The 19,539-nt window shown below is 41.2% G+C and overlaps 1 protein-coding gene across 4 annotated transcripts in view; it reads right to left on the reverse strand.

Annotated features, from left to right (window-relative positions):
• The window catches only part of gra (granulito), a 102,591-nt gene that overhangs the window by 32,297 nt on the left and 50,755 nt on the right, over positions 1-19,539 (reverse strand). For all 4 annotated transcript variants that reach the window (XM_048529801.2, XM_048529800.2, XM_059646363.1 and 1 more), the window contains one exon: positions 5,855-5,990. In XM_048529801.2, coding sequence (XP_048385758.1) covers positions 5,855-5,990 — 136 coding nt within the window. The remainder of the gene's footprint in view (positions 1-5,854; positions 5,991-19,539) is intronic.

Below are 19,539 nucleotides of genomic sequence, written 5' to 3' on the forward strand. Positions count from 1 at the left end.
AACTGGGAGCTGCGTAAGTGGCAGTTTCAATAGTTAGAACTGCATCAAGCTTACTTGTGAGGGAGCAATGCTATCTAGTCAATAGGTTTTCATATACTTTTAATCCAAAAACTGATGATGTCCTGCTATGACAAAGTGTGAAATGAAGTATTGGACTATGCTGGATTGCTTAATGTAATAACACATTTTAAAGTCAGCAGCAAATTCTGTGATAGGATGGCGAGATTTATCATTGATCACTGATGTGATCTGAATGTTTTAGAGAATCACCAGAAGCCACTTTAATGCATTTGCAAACATGCCATACAGACTATCACATTGAGGGTATTGACCTTTTGAAGTATGAACTAGTTAGAATGCATCGAATAATCAGTTTGAGGAATAAGTTATCAGACTTTCCTCACTTCCAGGAGGAGGCCATATTGGAATGCAAAACCCAATTCACTATGCAGGGAGAAGTCAGAATCCAAATTGGTCAGCAATTTGAGGAAACATCAAGAGCCCCTCTAACATAGCCGGAAACAATGGCTCCAAGGTGGGGTCATTATCATCCTAAAAGTCTATCAAAATGTCAAATAATGTGAATCAGCATACCAAACTGTACAACATGTGACTCCAAACAGATTCATAAACACAAGTATCTAATGGGAAGAGCTGAATGCTATAATTGTGACCAGTTGGGAATATTGCAAAAATGTTGTAAGTAAATAGTACCTTCATTACCTCAAAAGCAAAGGAAAAAAAAATCCTGAAAAAGGGAAATAAAATTCAGAGAAATGGATATCATGCAGCAGTAGAAAAGTTCAAGCAGTTGAAATACAAGACAATAACTGAACACATGTGTGGGGCTGGATGAACACAGCAAGCCAAGCACCATCTTAGGAGCACAAAAGCTGACGTTTCGGGCCTAGACCCTTCATCAGAAAAGAGGGGCCCTTTTCTGATGAAGGGTCTAGGCCCGAAACGTCAGCTTTTGTGCTCCTAAGATGCTGCTTGGCCTGCTGTATTCATCCAGCCCCACACTTCGTTATCTTGGATTCTCCAGCATCTGCAGTTCCCATTGTCTCTAATAACTGAACACATTCCTGGATGAGGTCAAGGAGAATTCCAGTGTAGTCTATCTTGATCATTGGAGTGACTCAACCCAACTTTTATGCTTTTCTCAAACAGTGTGAGTCCCTCATGAAAATCAGTGGTGAGTTGCTAATTGAGGAGGGTTATTACTTATTAAAGACCTTGTTGATGGCCTAACTCACCATTACTTCTCAGCTTTCTATCTTACCAAACTCACCAAACAAATCAGATGGTGAGAAAATGTGACAAGAAAATTATAGTGAGTACCTGATGAATTCAGCTTACCACTTGTTCCAAGTAACCCTGTGGGACACTGGTCACCAACATCTCAGGCAAGCACCATGGGCATCGGTCATGCACACCCCACACCCATTGCTATTGCTAGCCTCTAACAATCCTCACAGCACATCTCCAATCCAAGTAAAGTATGCTTCTGCACATAAATGCTGCAACAACAACTACCAGTGTAACACTGCAGCAAGGATTCTGTGCACAGGTGCACACCAAACTCGTGGACTTGATCAAGGTGCATTTCTGGGCTCTCTGTTCACTGTTACACTGCACACCCACTCAGCTCAACCAGATGCTCACAGAATCCCTGACTTGCCTTTTTGCATTTTAGTCTTTCAGTCAGATATATAAGGCTCATTACTTCAATTTTGCATGGTTGCTTACTGCAAGCACAATGAAAGAAAGGCAGTCTAGGCTGTCAGCAGGCCTCAGTCAAGTGAAAGGGAAAGCCTGCGCTTATGTGGTCCGAGCACAGTAAAGTCAAAGGCAGCCTCTGATACCAGTCCAGGGGCTCAGAACAGTCCATCAGCTATTTGGACAATTCAGAGTCAGCCTGCGCTCCACACAGGGGGCAAAGAGCTGAATAAGAGGCATCCTACCGACTTCCGAGACTCTTTCTACCTTTCTTGTGATTAAATTAGATTGGAGTTCCTTTGTTCACTAGCTTTATTCAAGCACATGGGGCAGCACAGTAGCTTAGTGGTTAGTGCTGTTGCCTCACAGCACCAGCAACCTGGGTTCAATTCCAGCCAATGGGAAACTATCTGTGTGGAGGTTGCCTCTGCAATGTCCACCTTCTTCCTCAACTGAGGACTCCCCAGTACCGTTGTTGACAGGACCTCAACCAGGTCCAACCCATCTCCCACACTTTCACCCTCACCCTTTCTCTTGCCTCCCGCAACAGCGATAGGGTTCCTCTTGTCCTTATCTACCATACCACCAGCATCCACATCCAGAAGATCTTCAGACTCCACTTCCACCACCTCCAGTGATATGCCACCACCAGTCACATATTCCCCTTCCCTCCCTTGTCTACCTTCTATTGGGAACTTTTCCATAGGCCTCCCAGGACAACCTGGTCCACTCTTCCTTCACTCCTAACACCACCACACCCCTCACATCACTTTTCCCTGCAACTGGTGAAGGTGCACCACCTGCCCATTTACATCCTCCCTCCCCAGTATCCAAGGGTCCAAACATAGCTTCCAGATGAAGTGGCACTTCATCTGCGCTTCCCACAATCTGGTCTACTGTATCTGCTGCTCACAATATAGTCTCCTCTACATTGGGGAAACTGAGCATAGGCTAGGTCTTTGCTTCACAGAATATCTATGTGCTGCTCGCAAAACTGACCTTGACCTACTTGTTTCCTGCCACATTGTTCCCTGGCCAACAGCTGTCTCTAGCTTGCTGCAGTGTTCCAGTTATTGTAACCTCCACTCATGGTCCTGAGAGAGGAGAACATCATTGTTGGTCAAAGACAGTATTACAGTTGCAGAAAGGATTACAAAGTGCTGAGGGCATGCAGAGTTAGTGGTGTTGGGGGTTTGGATGCATGAAGAAAGTGATGGAACATGGTGCAAGCATTAATCAGAGGTAGAACTTTGGTGGGAGTGGGTACAATTGCAGAGGTAGAACGAATGTGAGCTCTCAAGTGTGCACTCCAGATTGCTAAGATTATTCTGACTGTTTTAACCCAGATGGAAATCTCAGATCAGGCTGGAAGAAGTGAAATTAAAATACTGAAATAAGCAGATGACTAGCTCCTGATGGCCTGATACATTAATCTTTCAGCAAAATTCAGGAAAAAGAAGTGCTCTTTAAGAGACACTGCCATGTGGCGTCTTGCACAGGGCCTGTCTCTTCCCTCACTCAAGTTATTCCTGCTGCCATTATTTTTGGCTTGATCATTTTCATCTTCTAACACTGAAAGGATCCTTACTCAAACACCCAGCAGGAAGCAAAGGCACAGTGACAATTTTTTTTTACCTCTGGATCAGAAATTAGTTACGGGAATGGATTTTTTTAAAGAAACCCAAAAATACAAAACAGGACCGTAAAACAAAAACAAACCAGCAACCAACCTTGATATAAAGAAGGCCCTTTAAATGGCACAGGTGATGGTTCCTTGATATCTGTTAGTGTCATAAATTGCTGAACGAATTTCTCAGATAGTGAGTCAGATGCTGTGGTAGCCCAACTTCATGTAGCGGTCCTAATGCAAGTGCAGGACACATTTCCATATGTTTTAATGGGGCTGATTAATGCTTGTCGTGCATACTGTGGATGCCAGTAAGAAGAGGAAGGGCTGAAGTTAACGATGATATTCAACATGACCTTTAAATGTGAACCTTCCCTGACAGGCCAAAGACAGCACCAGCAGCTTGTTTCTCTATTGCTGTGTTTTCTGTATTAGATAGTAGCTTTGTCTGCTGTACTGGTTTTCTTTGTGCTGGCTGTTTGTTGCACTGCATGAGCAAGAGTGATTCGTTCCATGTCATTGGACTTTACCTCGGCTTGGAATAGTGAATGGTACCAGGAACGAACCTCAGCCCCCAGACCAGCCATTAGGCTTAGGGTGGCAGTTGAAAGAGGTGGTAAAATGAGGTGAATGAAAGGAGTAGGGTGGCGGTTATGAGAGGGGTTAGGTTGGATAGGCTGGCAAGTGCACAATGACAAACACACCCCATTGGGCAGGGTATCAGGTCTGCATTGGATGAAGGAAGGGTAAGCGAGTGTGGTGGATCACCTCTGGGATTATCAGCATCCGCAGTCCTGGGTGTTTAGTGGAGGTTTGGGAGTTTCCAAAGAAATTTCAACTTCTCGGCAATACCCACTGAATAAACTTCATCAGAATGATGCTTGCATACAGTCCTGATGCAAGCTCCATATTAGGTTGCTACTAATGACCATCTTTCCAGAGACCCTCCATCAGTACTGTTGCTTTGTCATCAAGTAATTTCATTGGTGATTAATAAATAACCTAAGACATGTCAAATACAGTTTGAGTCACTTCTATTTTATCTAAATATTAAAAGTCTAATTGAGTTGATTACATTTACTTTAAAAGAAGCAAAGAATGAAAAGTCCTGTAATATCACTTGTCACATTAATATAACATTTAATGTCTCCACATACAAATAAATGATTGGTTCAGGAGCAGGTTACTTTTCCACTTACTGAGAAGAGTGTATTAAGCATTCACATATTCTAGAGTAAGTGATTTAACAAAATTCAGTGAATTAAACATCATCTAATTTTATCTATATCTAATTTAAACTGTAAGTAAAACGGCTGAGTTATGAAAAGAATAAGAGAATATTCAGACAGTAAAGGATGACATGGATGGTACAGAGATCATTAACAGTGGCATCAAATCTTCTGAGGAATGGAAATCACCCATTATATTGCCATTCCACTCTTCTTTTTTGCATTAGGTCCAAGCTCTGCATTTCTCACCAATATTTCCCAAAATGGCTCCTTTGGAGGAGTGTACCTGAAATCCAACTGGTCCCTTGCAGTGCAGGATACAGGAGAAATCAAACCATGAAGTCTTTGTATGAAAGCAGTAATAGATGCTGTATTATCACCATTAAGATGATCTTAGGCTGTGTTAGTATTTAATATCCCATGGCTAATATTTCTTGGTTTAGTGAGAGAATACCCACACCTCACCTTCTGACAGTGATCGATCCACCTAACACTGCGGTCTCACCCAACCATCCATAGTAATCACTGCCTCCAAAACTCATGAAGATGCTCAACCTCTCTGACCTCCCATCCCTCTAACCCCCACCCCTTCAACTCTTCCTCCTCAAACCCCCAAAAAACCCCCACCAACAACTCTGCCTATTCTGATACCAGCTGGGAAGGAGCCATGCATTATGGAAACGGAGTCTAGAATACATGTGGGATTGAGTGAGCACTTTGTGGTCTTGAAACTGGTTGGGGAGGCAGTACACAGGTCATGAGGATGTGGCACTATTTGGGGTTCATCAAGGCTAGGTAGTGAGCACTGCCTATGTGAAACAGGGTGATGAACATAGTCATGTGGGGTCTGAGTGTTGCTGGGGGTAACGGAGTTAAGCTGATCATTAGGATTTGAGCAGCTATGAAAAGCCCAAGTAAATCTCCATGTAAAAAAAAGAGTAAATATAGGGCAAACAGCCCATACCCATACGGTTCTGTTCAGTCACAGAGCAATCTGGGGAGAGTAAATCCTGCAAGTGAAAGTTTATACTTTTCACACAAGTACCACAGATGTGCCTATGTTGGGATTTCCTCAAAGTCCCAAGGCACATCAGAAATGGTAAAGGCCTCTTCCCATATTGGAAGATTTGAGGGAAAGTTCCATATTTTCTTCCATTTCAACAGGGATCTGCTCTATTTTAATGCAGATAATTCAGCTTATTGCAAATATTCCTTAACATTACATCTGTACCGATCTCTTCACAGCTGTACTACACAGAAATAAAAATGATCCAATTACCCTTCTTTGTGCCATCTCCCTGACCAGAATGACGTCTTTCTATTGGTCGTTCCTGTCCTTTAAGATCTTGCTTGCTTCTAAAGGTTGGAACATCATTCCACTTGGTTTCCCGTTGTGCATATCCACTTGAAATAGTCTGCAATTTTTTAAAACAATGGTTACATATAATAGTGGTTTGTATCATTTATTTATTTGTAGAGCTGCTGGAAAAAAAACAAAGTTGGGAGGCAGTGAAAAAAATTAGAGAGATCACACAGAACGTTGTTTTATCTAACTATTTCACTCACTCTCACCTCACTACCAACAACAGGTCCAATTCTTTATACCTTCCAATCCCAATCGTGACAGTTCACATTTCCTATCTTCCCCAGTGTGCTAATATTCTTGGCCTATTGTTCTATTTGGACTTTATCAAAATAAAGTTGGTAAATTGTGGGTTACTATTAAGGAAAGTAGCTGTGAAAATTTAGTTTGCAAAAATACAACAGGTTCACCCAATTTTTCAGAGACTAGAATTCTACATTGACACAAACCTCTTGCATTTTGGTTGACACAATTGCAAAGTTCATTGCTATTTTGCCTTCTCAGATAAAAATGCAAGCTTCCAAGTGATATCACAACTTTAATAACAAATAAAGAGGAATTTACACCTTTGCAAAATGCTCACGGTTATGCTGGAATGCTCTCAACAATAATATGACTGAGGATTTGCCACAGAAATAATGGTGAGGCAACAGATTCTCGTCACTTTTAAGGAAATAGGACTACAGCTTCAGACATTTGCACACATACTTAAAGATGAAAAATCAGGAAGCTGCTGTCCAACTTGTCGTGTTCTTCTAGAAGATTTTCTTTAACTGTGTCTTACTAAGACTCAGTATTCAAATAAAAGTACATATAGCTGTTGTATTTACCAGTTAGGTACTCACCAAACACTGAAAATAGTTAAGTCTTAAACAGAGTGACCTAAGTCTTAATTAACATCAAACAACTTTTTTAGCACTGGAAACCTTTTTAAAAGGTGTGGAGTCACTCCTTAGCTTTTTCAAACAAATTTAGCAACAATTAAAATCCTATTTTTCAAACTTTTCTTTATCTCTTTCTTCATCAATTCCTTACCTGCTTTGTCAGCCTTTGTCACACAATTTAGCATTGAACATATTAACTTACACCTGCTGATTTAGACTTTGTGTACATGCTTTCCAGGGGTGAGATACAGTGGACAGGACAGTTTCCAGTCTTGAAACTGTGATAGGAGTGCACAGTGTGATTGATTTTGACTTCACAGCAGCACCACTTTAATTGGTATGGAACTGTCTTACCAACTAAGAATGGCAAGCAGGCTTCTGAAGTTGGAGGTCTGAACACAGCTTTCCACCTTGAATGGAAAAGCAGGCTGCATTGGCGAGAGTGCTCCAAGAGGTATTTTGTCTCTCCAAGTTTTTAAAAATCTAAATTTGCTGGACGGGACATGACTGAGAGTGGTCTATGATTGCTCCTACTTATTCACTCAGGCAGGGAGAGAGGGAAAACCACAAGGCCTGCATGGAGCATTTCTCCCTGGCCTATCACCGTGTAGACACCTCTAGGCTCCTAAACTGACCTCTGTGGCTTGAGAGAACCTGCTGATCAACTGAAATAGCCTAGTCGGTCTCTTTTAATTGGCCTTAAATGACTCTTAAGAGCACTATTATCTGCCTACATCAAATAATTATTTACCACCATAATTCTGACTTCACAAAATAATTACCTGGTGATGGGATAGAGTGAGGGAACCTGCACATGGGGGAAACTGTCTTTTAACTGCTACAACCAGTGGGAGCTGATAATTCTAACCATCACATTTTGCTAAGGATTCTTCAGTCTGCTTAAGGAGACACATATGGTTTGCCTCATTCATGCAGGTCAAGGTCCCTCATAAAAAGTGTTGTAATGATACTTTCAAATGATTATAACTCATTGTGTAAAGCCCACTGCCTGTAGCAAATCTAATGAGAGACTGGTGTGAATTGCTTGCTGTTGACAGTCAGACTTGTTTTTAAATCATTTGTTACATCAGCCCATGTTTAGTACCAACTATTCTCAATGATAGCAATAACTGGTAACCATATTTAATGCTAAGGATTGCTGCACTTTGTGGATAGTAATATTCACTACAGCTAATTAAATACACATTGAAATTAAGTAAAATAAAATGTTCCAACATTCAGAAATAAATACTAATGACGTTTTAGGATTGGCCAATGTGCCAAATGAAGTAAGATTGATATCCAAGTGCACATGCATTTTACAAATGCTCCTGTCATGAACCTATAAAATTAAGCTGTCAGCATTTCATGCTATGAATTTTAACTCAGTCAATCTTGGAGTCATAAGACACATTTGTGGAGTGCCACAGGGATCAAAGCTGGGGCCATAATATGTATTGCCTTGGAAGTGAATGTGCTATCACCAAGTTTGCTGATGACATAAAAATAAATGAAAGGCAAGTAGATACAAGGACTACTTTGTATTAAGGCTGAGGCACATGCTTGATCCATTGGGGAATCAAGGGTTATGGGCAAAACACAGAAATGTGGATGTAAGGAATGTTGGATCAGCAATGTACTATTAAATGGCGAAGCAGTCTTAAGGGGCCAAATGACCTACTCCATAAAACGATGAGAAATGCACAAGAATATAGACAGGTTAAGTGAATGGGCAAAACCTAGCAGATGGAATATAATGTGGGGAAATGTGAGGTTATGCATGAACAGGAAGAATAAAATAATTGAATATTATTTTAATAGAGGAAGTCTGCATGAACCCACAACAGAAAGGGAAGTTCTGAAAAAGGGTTACTGCACCCAGAATGTTAATGCTCAATTCTGCCCACTGGTGCTACCAGACCTGCTGACCTTTTCCAGTGTTTTGTGTTTTTGTTACATCAGATAGGGATTTGGGGGTCCTGGTACATGAATAACAGAAAGGTACCATTCAAGTTCAGCATGCAATAGGGAAGGCAAATGGTATTTTGAATTTTACTGCAAAGGGAGTTGAGTGTAAGGATAGGGAGGTCTTGCTAAAACTATACAAGGGACAAGTTGGACTGTACCTGGAATATAGTGAACAGTTTTGGTACCCTTAACTGTGGAAAGATATACCAGAATTGGATGCAGTCCCGAAAAGGTTCTCAAGATTGATTTCTTGGGCATGGTGAGAAATTTAAATGAAGAAGATAAATAGTTTGGGCTTATACTCACTGGTGTTTAGAAGAATGAGAGAGGACCGTATTAAAACATATAAGATTCTTAGAGGGCAGAGACTTTCTGACAGGGCAGATATGGAAAGCTTGTCTCATTTGTGGGAGAATGTAAGACCAAACGAGATAATATGAGCATAAGAAGTGACCTATTTTAGACAGAAATGAGAAGAAATTTTTTTCAGCAGAGGGTTGTCGAGACTGGGTCACTAAGGCTGAGATAGACAGATTTCTAATCATAAGGGAATCAAGGGCTATAGGAGTAAGGCAGGAAAGTGGAGTTTAGAATTCAGAGATCTTTCTGAGGAAGGGTTACTTGACCAGAAACATTACCTCTGATCATCTGATCCATCAAGATCTCATTGGATGGTGGAGTGGACTTGATGGGCTGAATGCCTTACTTTTGCTCCAATGTTTTATGTTTTTATCTCTAATGCTAGTATATCTGCAAGGGCAGAGAGAACTAGAGTATACGTTATGTTATAATGACTGTGTAATAATGTTAATATAGTAGCAAATCAAAATTCTGAATTGGTGGAAATCTGAAACAAAGAAAATGTTGGAAATGCACAACATACCTGTCAGCACATATGGAAAGACAAATAAGGTTAACATTTTAGGTGGGACAACGAAGTGTGGAGCTGGATGAACACAGCAGGCCAAGCAGTATCTTATTATGCTCCTAAGATGCTTGGCCTGCTGTGTTCATCCAGTTCAACACTTTGTTATCTCGGATTCTCCAGCATCTGCAGTTCCCATTATCTCTGATAACATTTTAGGTGGCTCAGCTTTAAAATTTATGTGACGAAAATCCCTACCTGCAATATAAATCCATTCATTAATAGAAAGGGCTACCAGTCCTTTGATATACTGATGATCCACCAGAAAGAGGAAGAGTGAGAAGGTAATGCAGGGATGCCCTATGGTCATCTCCCTCCAAAATATGTTGCCTCCATGGTGCAAGGATCAAAGATGTTTCAGAGTATGTGTCGAACATTCTGGAGGAGGCGAATGAACAGACATTTGTCCGGTTGCACATAGGCACCAACGATAGAGGTTAAAGAAAATGAGATGAGGTCCTACAAACTGAATTTAGGGAGTTAGGAGTTAAATTAAAAAGTAGGACCTCAAAGTTAGTAATCTCAGGATTGCCACCAATGCCACATGCTGGTCAGAGTAGGAATGGCAAGATAGCTAAGATGAATACATGGCTTAAGGGATGGTGCAAGACAGAGAGAATCAAATTCCTGCAACACTGGAATCAGTTCTGGGAGAGTTGGGATCAGTGCAAACTGGATGGTCTGCACCTGAGGAAGACTGGAGCCAAAGTCCTGGGGTGACAGGGGATGGGATAGTGTTTGCTACTGTTGTTGGAAGATTTAAACTAACATGGCAGAGGGATGGGAACCAATGCAGGATGTCAAGGGAAGTAAAGTGGGGACATAAACAAAAGGCAATAAGGGAAAAATTGGAAATGATAGGCAGAGAAACCAAGGGTAAAAATCAAAAAGGGTCACATTCCATCATAATTCTAAAATGGCAATAAATGTCAAAAAAAAGCCTGAGGGCTCTGTGTCTCAATGTGAAGAGCATTTGTAATAAGGTGGATGAATTAACTACACAGACAGTTATAGAGACCTGGCCCCAGGGTGACCAAAGATGGGAACTCAGCATGTACGGGTATTCAATTTTGAGGAAAGATAGAAAGGAAAGGGAAGTGGGTAGCATTGTCGGTTAAAGAGAAGATAAACACAATAGTAAGGAAGGACATTAGCCTGGACAATGTGGAGCTATGGAACATCTAAGGGAAAATAAGTTAGTGGGAGTTGTGTACAGACCATCAAACAGTAGTTGAGAGTTTGGGACTGGCAAACAGGAAATTAGAGATGCGTTCAGTGAGGATCTATCAGTTATTATTGGTGATTTCAATTTGTTTATTGATTGGACTAACCAAAGTGGTAGCAATGCAATCAATGGAGGAAGATTTACTGGAATGTTTGATAGTTTCCTTGTTCAATACATCAAGGAACCAACTAGGCAGCAGGCCATCCTAGACTGGGTATGTGTAATGAGAAAGGGTAATTAGTAACCTTGTGGTGCGAGATCTTTTTGGGGAGGAGTGACCATAATATGGTAGAATTCTTCACTAAGTTAAATCTGAGACTAGCGTCCTGAACTTGAAAGAAAGCCAACTTTGATGGTATGGGGAATGCATTGGCTACAGTAAGCTTGCCAAGAAAACCCAAGGGGTTGACATTGGATAGGTAATGGCAGACAGGTAAAGAACACATGGATAAACTCAACAATCGTACAGATCTGCCTGGCATAAGAGTAAAACAAGAAAGGTAGCTCAACCATGGCTAACAAGGGAAATCAGGGATTATGTTAAAGCCAAAGAGAAGGCGTATAAATTGGTCAGAAAAAAGCAGCAAACCTGAGGACTGGGAGAAATTTAAATTCTGGCAGAGGAGATAAAGGGTCTAATTCAGAAGGGTAAAATAGAATGAGAGTAAGCTTGCAAAAAAAACATAAAAACTGTCTGCAAAAGCTTCTACAGACATGTGAAAAGAAAAAGGCTTATGAAGACAAATGTAGGTCCCTCACTGTTAGTATCAGGTGAATTCATAACGGACAACAAAGAGATAGCAGACCAGTTGAACTAATATTTTGGATCCGTCTTCGCGAAGGAGGACACAAATAGCCTTCTGGAGATGGCTGCTGAATGGTCAAAGATATGCACTCTAAATGTTGATCATTATTAAACACACATTTAAGGGAAACGGACAAGCTGGTCCATGCTTTCATCAGTCATCTTTGGCTTCCTCAAATGGTGATCATAAAGAAATAATAGATTACATAAGAACATAAGAACTAGGAGCCATTTAATAAGATCATGGCTGATCTTTTTGAGACTCAGCTCCGCTTACCCATCCGCTTACCATAACCCTTAATTCCCTTACTGTTCAAAAATTTATCGAGCCTTGCCTTAAAAACATTCAGCGAGGTAGCTTCAACCACTTCACTGAACAGGGAATTCCATAGGTTCACAACCCTTTGGGTGAAGAAGTTCCTCCTGACCTCAGTCCCACAACTGCTTCCCTTTATTTTGAGGCTATGCCCCCTAGTCCTAGTTTCACCTGCTAGCAGAAACAACCTCCCTGCCTCCGCTTTATTTATTCCCTTCATAATCTTATATGTTTCTATAAGATCTCTCCTCATTCTTCCGATTCCAATGAGTATAATCCCAGCCTACTCAGTCTGTCCTTATAATCCAACCCTCTCAACTCTGGAATCAAACGAGTCAATCTCTTCTGCACCCCCTCCAGTGCTAATATATCCCTTCTCAAATCAGAAGATCAAAGCTGCACACAGTACTCCAGGTGTGGCCTCACAAGGACCCTATACAGCCGTGGCATAGCCTCACTGTTTTAAACTCCATCCCTCTAGCAATGACAGTCACAATACCATTTTGCCTTTTTAATTACCTGCTGCACCTGCAACCCTACTTTTAGTGATTCTATCGCTAGAATTGGTAAAATTCTAGAATCCATCGTTAAGGATGAGATTTTGTAAATTCTTGGAAGTGCAGGGTCGGATTAGAACATGTCAGCATGGATTTAATCAGGGGAGGTCATGTCTGACAAACCTGTTAGAATTCTTTGAAGAGGTAACAAGTAGGTTAGACCAGGGAAACCCAATGGATGTTATCTATCTAGACTTCAAAAAGGCCTTTGATAAGGTGCCTCACGGGAGGCTGCTGAGCAAGGTGAGGGCCCTTGGTGTTCAAGGTGAGCTACTGGCTTGGATTGAGGATTGGCTGTCTGACAGAAGGCAGACAGTTGGGATAAAAGACACTTTTTCGGAATGGCAACTGGTGACAAGTAGTGTCCCACAGGGCTCAGTGTTGGGGCCACAGCTGTTCACTTTATATGTTAATGATCTGGATGAAGGGACTGGGTGCATTCTGGCGAAGTTTACTGATGAAATGAAGTTAGGTGGACAGGCAGGTAGTATTGAGGAGGTGGGGAGGCTGCAGAAAGATTTAGACAGTTTAGGAGAGTGGTCCAGGAAGTGGTTGATGAAATTCAACATGAGCAAATGCGAGGTCTTGCATTTTGGAAAAAAGAAAACAGGCATTGGCTATTTTCTAAATGGTGAGAAAAGGGATCTGGGAGTGCTAGTCCAGGATTCTCTAAAGGTTAACTTGCAGGTTGAGTCTGTGATTAAGAAAGCGAATGTAATGTTGTCATTTATCTCAAGAGGGTTGGAATATAAAAACAGCGATGTGTTTCTGAGGCTTTGTAAAGCTCTAGTTAGGCCCCATTTAGAATACTGTGTCCAATTTTAGGCCCTACACCTCAGGAAGGACATACAGGCACTAGAGCATGTCCAACAGAGATTCACATGGATGATCCCTGGAATGGTAGGCCTAACATACGATGAATGGCTGAGGATCCTGGGATTGTATTTGTTAGAGTTTAGAAGGTTGAGGGGAGAACTAATAGAAACATACCAGAATATGCATGGCTTCGAAAGTGTAGATGCTGGGAAGTTGTTTCCATTAGCCGGAAAGACTAGGACACGTGGGCACAGCCTTAGGATTAGAGGGGGTCAATTTAGAACGCAAATGAGGAGGCATTTCTTCAGCCAGTGAGTGGTGGGCCTATGGAATTCATTGCCACGGAGGGCAGTGGAGGCCGGGACGTTAAATGTCTTCAAGGCAGAGATTGATAAATTCTTGATCTCATGAGGAATTAAGGGCTATGGGGAGAGTGTGGGTAAGTGGAGTTGAAATGCCCATCGGCCATGATTAAATGGCGGAGTGGGCTTGATGGGCCGAATGGCCTTACTTCCACTCCTATGTCTTATGGTCTAATGGATTCAAGCACAAGGACACCCAAGTCCCTCTGCACAGCAGCATGCTGCAATTTTTTTTACCATTCAAAACATGGTCCATTTTGCTGTTATTCCTACCAAAATGGATGACCTCACACTTATCAACATTGTAGTCCTTGTGCCAGACCTTTTCCCACTCACTTAGACTATCTATATCCCTCTGCAGACTTTCAGCATCTTCTGCACACTTCCTTAGTGTCATCTGCAAATTTTGACACAGTACACTTAGTCCCCAACTCCAGATCATCTATGTAAATTGTAAACAATTGCGCTCCCAACACTGATCCCCGAGGCACACCACTAGCTACTGAACGCCAACCAGAAAAACACTCACTTATCCCTACTCTTTGCTTTCTATGAGTCAAGCAATCCTCTATCCATGCCAATACTTTACCTGTAATACTGTGCAACTTTATCTTACAAGCAGCCTTTGATGTGGCACTTTGTCAAATGCCTTCCGGAAATCCAGATACACCACATCCACAGATTCTCCATTGTCCACTATGCGAGTAATGTTCTCAAAGAATTCTACCAAATTAGTTAAACATGAACTACCCTCCATGAACCCATGCTGGGTGTTTCCAATGTGTCAATTTATGTCCAGATGTCTTGCTATTTCTTCCTTAGTGATAACTTCAAGCATTTTCCCCACTACCAAAGTTAAGCTAACTGGCCAATAGTTACCTGCTTTTTGTCTACTTTCTTTTTTAAACAGTAGCATCACATTGGCTATTTTCCAATCTGCAGGAACCACCCCAGAGTCCAGTGAATTTTGGTAAATAATTACTAGTACATTTACTATTTCCCTCATCACCTCTTTTAGTACCCTGGGATGCATCTCATCAGGGCCAGGAGACTTGTCTATTTTTAGTCCCACTAGGTTGCCCAGCATTGCCTCCTTTGTGATAATGATAGTTTCTGGGTCCTCATCTGCTACAACCTTCTTGCCATCAGTTTTTGGCATGTTATTTGAGTCTTCCACTGTGAAGACTGACACAGAATAACTGTCTAATGTCTTGGCAAGGTGTAGAGCTGGACGAACACAGCAGGCCAAGCAGCATCAAAGGAGCAGGAAAGCTGACGCTTCAGGCCTAGACCCTTCTTCAGAAACATCAGCTTTCCTGCTTTTATGATGCTGCTTGTCTTGCTGTGTTCATTCAACTCTACACCTTGTTATCTCAGATTCTCTGATATCTGTAGTTCCTATTATCTCTGTTTAATGTCTCGGCTATTTCCTCATTCCCAGTTATTAAATTGGCCTTCTCATTCTCTAAAGGACCAATGTTTACCTTCGCCACTCTTTTACGATTTACATATGTCTAAAAACCTTTTCTGCCTGTTTTTATATTCTGAGCTAGCTTACTCTCATAATCTATCTTACTTTTCTTTATAACTTTTTTGTGGCGCTCTGTTGGCCTTTACGCATTTCCCAGACTACTCATTTCCCACTACTCTTTGCTTTTTTGCATGTGTTTTTTTTTCAATCTGATACCTTATTTCCTTAGACTTCCATGGCTGACTGTCTCTTTTCCTACAGTTCTTCCTTATCACTGGAATATATTTCTGCTAAGCACTGAAAAATCCTTTTGAAAGTCTTCCACTGTTCCTCAATTGACCCACTATAAAGTTTCTGCTCCCATTCTACCTTAGCTAACTCCTCCCTCATCCCATCATCGTCTCCTTTGTTCAAGCACAGGACATTGGTACTGCATTTAACCTTCTCACGCTCCCTCTGTATTTTAAATTCGATCGTACTGTGATCACTCCTTCCAACAGGATCCCTAACTGTGAGATCATTAATTATTCCTGTCTCATTACACAGGACTAGATCTAGGATAGCTTGCTCTCTCGTAGGTTCCAATACATATTGTTCAAGGAAATTATCATGGATGCATTCTATGAATGCTTCCTCAAGGCTGCCATGACCGACCTGGTTTGACCAATTGTTATGTAGATTAAAATCCCCATGAAAATTGTTGTACCATTTTTACATAAATTAGCTATTTCTTTGTTTATTGCCCACCCAACCACGATGTCAATATCTGGTGGCCTATAGGCCACACCTATCAGTGACTTCTTTTCCCTGCTATTCCTAATTTCCAGCCAAATGGATTCAATCTTTGTTCAGTAGAACCTATATCATCTCTCATTACCAGCCTGTTATCATCCTTAAAAATCAGAGTGGCACAACCTCCCTTACCATCCTGTCTCTCCTTCCAAACAGTTTCAAACCCCTGGATATTTAATTCCCAGTCATGACCATCCTGCAACCATGTCTCTGTAATGGCCACTAAATCATACCCATTTGCCAATATTTGCACTGTTAACTCATCCACCTTGTTCCATATGCTCTAAGCATTCAGATAAAGTGCCCTTATGCCAGTTTTTGCACCTTTTTGAGTCCTGTCACTTCCATTACTAACAGCTCTTGAGTTCTCCTTCCCTTCAACATTTTGTCTAATTTTCCATGGATTTGAAGCTTCCTTGTCACCTGCTACCCTGCTGCTTTGACTTCCATTAACTGTTATACTCCCTGTACGCTCACTCCTCCCTTCCCTACTTACTAGTTTAACTGTATTACTGTAGACTGTAAACTGCAAAACTGTCCTTTACAAACTAGATCCAAACATCGAGCAGACAGGTCAAAGAATAGCAGGCACGAGCAAGGGGAGGTGATGGCCTCTTGGTACTGTTGCTGAACTAATAACCTAGAGATCCAGATAAATTCTAGGGACCTGGGTTTGACTTCTACATGGTAGAATTTGAATCTAACAAAAGAATGTAATAAAGAATGTGTAAATAAAGGTCTAATTATGTCAAAAAAACCTATCTGGTTCACTAATGTCATTTAGTGCAAGAAGCTGTCATCCTTACCTGGTCTGGCCCACATGAGACTCCAGACCCACAGAAATCTGGTTGACTCAATTAAAGCCACCATTTGATATGATTGCAAAATGGTGAAAGTGGCATTATTGTCGTAATGTCACTGAACTAATAATCCCGAACATAGGCTATTTCTCTAGAAACATGAGATCAAATTCCACCACAGCAGTGGCTGAAATTTAAATTTTACTAATAAATCTGGAATTGGAAACTAATCTCAGACTGCTGTCCTTATCGGGTATGGTCTTGGATGGTTCCAGGATTCCAGAAATGCGAATTAAATTCATATTAAAAATTAAAACTTCAGTGTCTTCAGCATTCTTCTCTTTCATGGAAATGTGTAGTGCAAACTTCTTACTTCTATTCAATTTTGTGCTGCATCTAAGTCGTTTTCATATTCTTGCATATAAGTCTTTCATATTCACAGAATGTGGTGACACTGGCGAGATGAACATTTGTTGTCTGTCCCCAAATGCCCTTGAACTGAAGGTTTTGTATAGCCATTTCAGAGGGAAATTAAGATTAACTACATTTCTGGAATCCTGGAACTATCCAAGACCATACCCGATAAGGACAGCAGTCTGAGATTAGTTTCCAATTCCAGATTTATTAGTAAAATTTAAATTTCAGCCACTGCTGTGGTGGAATTTGATCTCATGTTTCCAGAGAAATAGCCTATGTTCGGGATTATTAGTTCAGTGACATTACGACAATAATGCCACTTTCACCATTTTGCAATCATATCAAATTACTTCATGGAATCATCGAACTGTTATGGTGCAGAAGTGAGATGTTTAGCCTAGTATTCCTACATCGGTTTTATTACCTCTTGCCATTCACCAGTCTTTTCCTCACATCACTTCACATCATTTTTTCAAATCTGATTTGTTGTTGTCAAATGTACCTAGGTACAGTGAAAAGTTTTGTTTTGTGAGCATTACAGACAGATCATGCCATACAAAGTGCATTAGTGTAATAGAACAAAGCGAAGAATACAATTTTACAGCAGCAGAGGAGGTACACAAAGAGTGAGATCAAGATTAAATTAAAATTTAAGAGATACATTCAGAAGTCTAACCACAGCAAGGAAGAAACCATTCTTGAATCTGTTGGTACGTGTGTTCAAACTTCTGTATCTTCTGCCCAATGGAAGAGGTTATAACTGGGGTGGGAGGGGTCCTTGAATATGTTGGCTGCCTTCTCGCAGCAGCGAGAAGTACAGACGGAGTCAATGGTTGGAAGGTTCATTTGCATGGTGGATTGGGCTGTGTTCACAACTCTGTAGTTTCTTATGGTCTTCGGCAGTGAATTTGCCATGCTAAGCTGTGATGCATCTGGATAGGTTGCTTTCTATCGTGCATATATAAAAATTGGTAAGAATCTTCATGGACGTGCCAAATTTCCTTAGCTTCCTGAGGAAGCAGAGGCATTGTTGTGCTTTCTTGACCATAGCATCAATGTTGATGGACCAGGACAGATTATTGGTAATCATCACTCCTAGGGACTTGACTGTCTCAACAGTCTCCACCTCAGCACCAAGGATGTAGAAAGAGGCACACCCTCCATCTTGCTTCCTAAAGTCAATGACAAGCTCTTTTGTTTTAATGACATTGAGGGAGAGGTTGTTATCTTCACACCATGCCACCAAGCATTCTGTCTCATCATTGTTTGAGATCCAACCTATAACAGTGGTGTCGTCAGCGAACTTGCAGATGGAGTTACGGCGGAATTTGGCCAAACAGTCATGTGTGTATAGAGTGTATAGTAAGGGGCTGCATACACAGCCTTGCACTATTGAGGATTATTGTGGAGGACATGTTGTCTATTCTCAGACTGTGGTCTGTGGGTCAAGAAGTTGAGGATCCACTTGCAGACAACGGAGCAGAAACCTAAGTATCTGAATTTGGAGATTAGTTTGGTTGGAATTATGGTATTGAAAGCAGAGCTATGTGAATAAGTAGGGGCCTGGTGCAAATTCTTTATTATTCAGATATTTGAGGGATGAGTGTAGGGCCAGGGAGATGGCATTTGCCGTGGACCTGTTGCAACAGTCTGATGCTCTCTTGGATGCCTCAATTGAACATGCCTCCACCACATTTCCAAGCAATGCATTCCATACTATTCATTCTTGAAAAAGGTTTTCTCACGTCACCCTTGCTTCATTTACATATCGCTTTCTTTCACTCTAGGCTTGAGGATCTAACCTTCAGTTTGTTACAAATATGAACATCTACAATAAATCCAAAACAATAAAAGGCATTTACCAAAGGCTTATCCTGCATCACCCTTTCATCAGCGGAAGGGTCCAGACCCGAAATGTCAGCTTTCCGGCTCCTCTGACGCTGCCTGTCCTGCTGTGTTCAGCCAGCTCTACACCTTATTATCCGAGCTTTAATTAAGCAAAGTTTTGATCAATGAGGTAGTTTCCTTTGACAGCAGCCACATATCCAATCCAGCAAGCCCCAAAATGATTGAAGACTCCGGATGTTTTGCTGCATGCTATTAGCATCACTGTGTTTAAAAATTCCCACTACAGCTTGTATCAATTTAAGATATTTTTATTCACCCTGGAGCAAGTGGGACTTGAACCTGGACCTCCTGGCTTAGAGATAGGGACACTACCACAGTGCCATAAGTGTTATGTGTTAGTTTTAGTATTGGTCTC

This window comes from Stegostoma tigrinum, chromosome 5, assembly GCF_030684315.1.
Source record: "Stegostoma tigrinum isolate sSteTig4 chromosome 5, sSteTig4.hap1, whole genome shotgun sequence".
NCBI classification, from domain to species: domain Eukaryota; kingdom Metazoa; phylum Chordata; class Chondrichthyes; order Orectolobiformes; family Stegostomatidae; genus Stegostoma; species Stegostoma tigrinum.